This window comes from Hordeum vulgare, chromosome 7H (assembly GCF_904849725.1).
Source record: "Hordeum vulgare subsp. vulgare chromosome 7H, MorexV3_pseudomolecules_assembly, whole genome shotgun sequence".
Lineage (NCBI taxonomy): Eukaryota > Viridiplantae > Streptophyta > Magnoliopsida > Poales > Poaceae > Hordeum > Hordeum vulgare.
This window is the reverse complement of record NC_058524.1, coordinates 3,234,552-3,241,062: the sequence shown is the minus strand read 5'-3', so window position 1 is coordinate 3,241,062 and position 6,511 is coordinate 3,234,552. Positions and strand designations below refer to the sequence as shown.

General features: G+C 46.4%; 1 protein-coding gene across 1 annotated transcript; it reads left to right on the top strand.

Annotated features, from left to right (window-relative positions):
- The first annotated feature begins 2,460 nt into the window (after nt 1–2,460).
- Nucleotides 2,461–5,819, top strand: LOC123412852 (protein NPG1-like). The gene is made up of 5 exons (XM_045105797.1): nt 2,461–2,708; nt 3,507–3,708; nt 3,832–5,024; nt 5,156–5,303; nt 5,382–5,819. Exons 1-5 carry the CDS (start codon nt 2,550–2,552, stop codon nt 5,696–5,698), a joined length of 2,019 nt encoding a protein of 672 aa, XP_044961732.1. The 5' UTR covers nt 2,461–2,549; the 3' UTR covers nt 5,699–5,819.
- The last annotated feature ends 692 nt before the right edge of the window (nt 5,820–6,511 follow it).

Below are 6,511 nucleotides of genomic sequence, written 5' to 3'. Positions count from 1 at the left end.
ATATCTAGCTCGTCCCAGGTTACTAATGGCGCACCACCTACATATGCGCCATTAGTAACCCTGGTTACTAATGGCGCACCTTCTGTGGTGCGCCATTAGTAGTTTTGCAAAAAAAAATTTATAGTAGTGGGGCACCACCAACAGATGCGTCATTAGTAACCCTGGTTACTAATGGCGCACCAGCAGTGGTGCGCCATTAGTAGTTTTGCAAAAAAAATGGTAGTGGCGCACCACCAACAGATGCGCCATTAGTAACCCTGGTTACTGCTGGTGCGCCATTAGTAGTTTCGCAAAAAAAAAAAGTAGTGGCGCACCACCAACAGATGCGCCATTAGTAACCCTGGTTACTAATGGCGCACCAGCTGTGGTGCGTCATTAGTAGTTTTGCAAAAAAATAATTATTATAGTAGAGGCGCACCACCAACAGATGCGCCATTAGTAACCCTGGTTACTAATGGCGCACCAGCTGCTGGTGCGCCATTAGTAGCTTTGCAAAAAAATAGTAGTGGCGCACCGCGTGTGTGGTGCGCCATTAGTGTTCATCACACTAATGGCACGCCTGCACATGGTGCGCCACTACTATATAGTAGTGGCGCACTACTTGTCTGGTGCGTCATTAGTGTCTATATCATCTATAGCCCTTTTCCTAGTAGTGTAATGGGCTAGCCAGGCCCGAACCAAAGCCCTATTTTCTACTAGTGTATACTCAAGCACCACATGTTACATTTTGTTTTTACGCTGAAAATCAAGATATGCATCGTTAATTTTCATACTTCCACAAAAGTTATGATAGTTAGACCCTCTCCATTTCAATTTCCATAGATGTAGGTGCAATTTTTTTTACCACCAAGATATATTAATATTGCGTGGTTTTCGTGATATGAACTCCCGTGTCCCTTGGCGGCTATGGTAAAATCTCCCCTCCAGGCTTCATCGACGAGACTATGCATTTGGTTCCCCTTTAGCTGCCTCTCCGACAACCAGTGGCCGGGTTAGGGATACCCGTGCTTTCGATCCGGTTAATAGTTTATGTTAGGTTCTTTTAGTCCTCTTAGGAGCAGCGCTCAGGAGGATGGTGACACTTCTTCAAATTTGTCTTTCGGGCTCTAATCCTCCTCAAGTTCGTAGGTTGATGAAGCTCTGACGTAGATTCCTATCATCTCCATGGGGTGGTGAGTTTAGTGTTTCTCGTCGTGTGAAGAGATTTGATGTCAGGTGCTTCAGATCTATTGAAGGGTTCAACAGTGATGACTGGGGCTCCAGGGTGCTGGTCCTCATCGTGTTTGGCAGTATTTGGGTAGGGGAATGTGAGTTTGGAGTAGGGAGTTTTACCGAGATTAGACATGGGATGAGTCATTTTATTCCCAATCCTCTGTTTGGTGCGTGATAGAACTATGTGTGGCTATTTGAGCAGAAAATGTATTCCATTGTTTGGTTCGTGGGAATTGATGAGGGCCTAGACAAGGGAAATGAACATAAGTTATGATGAAGGGTTAAGATCGACTCATTAAAACAATTCCCCTTGCAACTCCCACCCCCTCCCCCGTTTTAAAACGGCGGGAGTTAGAATCCCAAATCCCAGGAAATTTCCCTTATGAATTCTTAATCCCCAAACCAAACAATAGATTTAAAGTATCATACCCTTTCAATTCTCATTCTCTAACTCTAATTACCCCCAACCAAACAATAGATTTAAAGTATCGTACCCTTTCAATTCTCATTCTCTAACTCTAATTACCCCCAACCAAACACGTTGTTATGAGCACATGCATGAAGGGTTTCCGACTGTCATCGATAAGGTCAAGCCAGCTACAGTAGTGGAGAGGCAACAACAGTGCGTTGGCGACTCGTTTTGACGGCAATAGTGGTCGTCCGGTGGTGAAGAGACAATCTTTCTGAGCGAGCCAAATGATTTAGATCTATTATCAATGTTCACCGGAAAAAAAACACCTTGTTGTTTCAATTTTGCAAAAAGAAAATCAGATCTATTATCAACGTTCGTCAGAAAATGATTTAGATATTATCAATGTTCACCAGAAAAAAAAAGCACCTTTTGCTTTGCTCTTGAGCAAAAAGAAAAAAAATGAGAGGGAAAAACACACCATATTGTTTCTCTTTTGCAGACAAGGGCAAGATAAATGTTATGGAATCGATCACATCTTGGTAACATATGTGGCCGTTCAAGATCAATGTGTTGACCACGCCCACGATCCACGCATGCATTTGTATTGGCGGAGCTAGGCAAACTATTTTTAGCTTTTCTCTTAGAAAAAATTCTATCATTAGCTCGAATTTTCTGGAAAGACTTGTAAGGACTCCCTTAAATTTCTATCGGTATTCCTGATGAACTTTACACGTGGCAACAAGCACTAGAGAGAGTAGTCGCAAAAGACTAAAAATAGAAGACAGAAAGATTAGTGGAAAAGGGTACACATGCGAACCGTGAAAGAAGTTGCCGCCTCCGCTTCTCTCCATTGACGACGAAACCGAGCACCTCCCAGCTCGACGAAATCGGGTGCCCGTCAGTGCGATCCCTCTGCTGCATTGGCATGGCGGAGCCGGAGGACGGCGGCGAGGTGGCCCCTCCTGAGGCGGCGGCAGCGACGAACGCAGCCGCTGATTCGTCTCCCCCTGTTAAGGAGGAGCCGGCGCCAGCGGCAGAGGCAAAGCCGGCCAGCTCTGGCGAAGGGGTCTCCCTCAACTATGAGGTCCGAAATATCTGAAATTCTTTTTATGAATGTTTGTTTCTTAATACGGTGCTTGTCCTATTTTTTATATTTTTTTTGCGGGCGTGCTTATCCTATATAATGCTGCTATGCTGTGAATTTGGTTGACAAGAAGTTGCCGTGTTTGAAGTGTTTTGTCAAGGCCACCAAAATGTTATGTCAAATTTCGCATTGTCGGCGATGATGATGTCAATTCAATTAAGCTGCATTTCGACTATGATTGTTCTTGCATGAACCAAAATGTAAAGATCCCAATATTGGTCGTGCATTTTTGTTTTCCGAAAAATGTTGTTTGAGAGGCTTTGTGTGGGAAATTTGTTCCTTTCTTGGGGATGCCAAGTGCTGAAGTGTGATTTCATTTCGATTCTGGTTCTAGTTCATTGATTGGTTTATAAGACATGGACCTTTTTTGTTCTTTAAATATTTGGATGAGTGAACTATAACACGATGGTGTCAATCAAAATGCTTTTTTATTGGCTGAGTGAATTGTGAATAATCTTAATGCCAGTATAGGTAGCATGATATACTGAATAATGTGTAATCATACGGAGAAAGGGACATTTTCTTTGTCCATGTTATGTTCAAGAACTGATCATATTTCTATTCCCATGAACCGTGCTATTGTATCTCCACTGCAATTAAAAAATGAAGTTCAAACTTAGCTTAACACATGTTGAATTCCAACCGTCATGCTTTTTCCGGTTTATTATGTAATAAAGTTTTTTTTTCCTTTTTGCGGGTTTATTACACCAAGTTCGTTTATACATCTATCTATAACAGGAAGCGAGAGCTCTCTTGGGAAGGCTGGAATTTCAGAAAGGCAATGTAGAAGCTGCACTTTGTGTGTTTGATGGAATAGACCTTCAAGCTGCCATTGAGCGCTTTCAACCATCATCCTCGAAGAAAACAACAGAAGCTACTCTCGTTCTTGAAGCCATTTACTTGAAAGCATTGTCCCTTCAGAAGCTAGGAAAATCAACAGGTAAAAAAATGCTTTATACCACCATCGTGTTTTACAAAAATAAATTACCATGTGGAAGCTGTTTTGTTTTTAGCTTATGTTTGACCTTGTAACAACTTATTGAAATACCTTTTGAACATGCAGATGCCGCTCAACAATGCAAAAGCGTCATCGATTCTGTTGAAAGTATGTTCAAGAATGGCACTCCTGACATCGAACAAAAGCTACAAGAAACTATCAATAAATCTGTGGAACTTCTCCCGGAGGCCTGGAAAAAAGCTGGTTCTCTTCAGGAAACATTTGCTGCGTACAGACGCGCTCTTCTCAGCCCGTGGAACCTCGACGAGGAATGCATCACAAGGATTCAAAAGAGATTTGCTGTTTTCTTGTTGTATGGTTGTGTGGAGGGAAGCCCACCCAGCTCCGGTTCACCAGCTGAAGGCACTTTTGCCCCAAAGACTAACATTGAGGAAGCCATTCTACTCCTCACAATATTATTGAAGAAGTGGTATCAAGGAAAGACCCACTGGGATCCCTCGGTGATGGAACATTTGACCTACGCGTTGTCGATTTGCAGCCAACCATCTCTTATTGCAAATCATCTCGAGGAGGTTTTACCTGGGATATATCCCCGGACGGAGAGATGGAACACACTAGCATTTTGCTATTATGCCGTTGGCCAGAAAGAGGTGGCTCTGAATTTCTTGAGGAAGTCCTTGAATAAGCACGAGAACCCAAAAGATACAATGGCATTGTTGTTAGCTGCCAAGATATGTAGCGAGGACCGCCGTCTTGCTTCCGAGGGTGTGGAGTACGCGAGAAGAGCGACTGCAAACACTGAATCATTAGATGTTCATCTGAAGAGCACCGGCCTCCATTTCTTGGGGAGTTGCCTGAGTAAGAAGGCTAAGACTGTTTCATCCGATCACCAAAGAGCTATGTTGCAGACAGAAACTATGAAGTCGCTTACGGAGGCGATGTCTCTTGACCGCAACAATCCTAACCTAATATTCGACATGGGAGTCGAATACGCCGAGCAACGGAACATGAATGCCGCACTGAGATGTGCCAGGGAGTTTATCGACGCAACCGGCGCATCGGTCTCGAAAGGTTGGAGGTTTCTAGCACTAGTCCTGTCCGCGCAGCAAAGATACTCCGAAGCAGAAGTGGCGACCAATGCCGCGTTAGACGAGACGGCAAAGTGGGATCAAGGGTCACTGCTCAGGATAAAGGCTAAGTTGAAGGTCGCCCAATCATCGCCCATGGAGGCGGTGGAGGCATACCGGGTCCTTCTTGCTCTTGTTCAGGCCCAGAAGAATTCGCCTAAAAAAGTTGAGGTTCGTGTTCTTAATCAAATCAAATGCAGCAAAAGAAGAAAAGAAAAAGCACCATCCGTATGCTAGCTGTTTTTCTCTTGGCACTCTCTTCTCGGTTAGTTCACTTCACATACTGATGATGATCGATTCAGGGAGAGGCTGATGCAGTTACCGAGTTCGAAATCTGGCAAGGTCTTGCAAATCTCTACTCCAGCCTCTCACACTGCAGGGACGCCGAGGTATGTTTGCAGAAAGCCAGAGCCCTGAAATTGTACTCCGCCGCGACACTCGAAGCCGAAGGTGAGCTAGCCCAAGGTTCAGGTCACCAAACCCTTACAAAATTTCACCCCGACCGACGCACGATTCGATGCAATGCAGGTTACATGCACGAGGTGCGCAAGGAGAGCAAGGAGGCGTTGGCGGCCTACGTGAACGCCTCGGCGATGGAGTTGGAGTACGTGTCGTCCAAGGTGGCCATCGGGGCGCTGCTCTCCAAGCAGGGGGGCAAGTACCTCCCGGCGGCGAGGGCCTTCCTCTCGGACGCCCTGAGGGTCGAGCCGACGAACCGGATGGCGTGGCTCAACCTGGGGAAGGTGCACAAGCTCGACGGGAGGATAGCCGACGCCGCCGACTGCTTCCAGGCGGCGGTGATGCTCGAGGAGTCGGATCCCGTGGAGAGCTTTAGGACGCTCTGATGAGATTATCACAGCTATATATGAAGTCCTCACTTTCTTTTACCCTCCGCGTTACACTTACACCTCTACTCTCCTTGTTTATCTCTCCTGTTGTACTAGTTCAATGAATGTAAAGTTAACCAATGTGTATACCCCTTTCTGATCTCGTGGTGGGGAGGAGGCACTAGTGGAAAACGGGCCTTTGGCCGGGACCCTTTAGTCCCGGCCTGCCTCTGGGCCGAGACTAAAGGTCCGGCCACGTCGCCCCAATTCTGAATGCCTCCCTCGAGGCTTTAGTCCCGGCCCGTAAGGAGCCTTTAGTCCCGGTTCGTGTCCCAAACCGGGACTAAAGGGCTACGCGGTGGGCAGTGGTGGTGGCAACCGTTCGTATCCCCCTTTAGTCCCGGTTGGTGGCTCAACCCGGGACTAAAGGCCTAACACGTGGTCTGCCGTAGTGGTGGCAACCGTTGGTATACCTCTTTAGTCCCGGTTGGTGGCTCAACCCGAAACTAAAGGCCCAAACGGTTTGCATCCCGCGTCGTTTCGGGCGATGAAAAGCACGAACCGGAGCAGAGTCGCCATTTCTCTGTTTCTTCTTCTCTCTCGCTCTCGCTCTCTGTTCTTCTCCTCTCTTCTTCCCTTCTTTTCTTCCACCATGCCAACTCCCTTTGAAGAGGTGCTCGCACATGGCACGACCATGCTCGATGTCGTGTACACGAACGAGAGCAGGGAGATGCCGTTTTTTTTGAACAGTTGAAGGAACAATGGCTTGACGCCGCAATGGATCATGAGAAATTCTTGGGGCTTGATCTGGAGTACACGGCCGATCAACGC

Coding starts and splice junctions, on each gene's coding strand:
- LOC123412852 (XM_045105797.1), top strand. CDS start 2,550: ATGGCGGAGCCGGAGGACGGCGGCGAGGTGGCCCCTCCTGAGGCGGCG. Junction 5,025..5,155: donor ATTCGCCTAAAAAAGTTGAG/GTTCGTGTTCTT, acceptor TGATCGATTCAG/GGAGAGGCTGATGCAGTTAC. Junction 5,304..5,381: donor CGCGACACTCGAAGCCGAAG/GTGAGCTAGCCC, acceptor GATGCAATGCAG/GTTACATGCACGAGGTGCGC.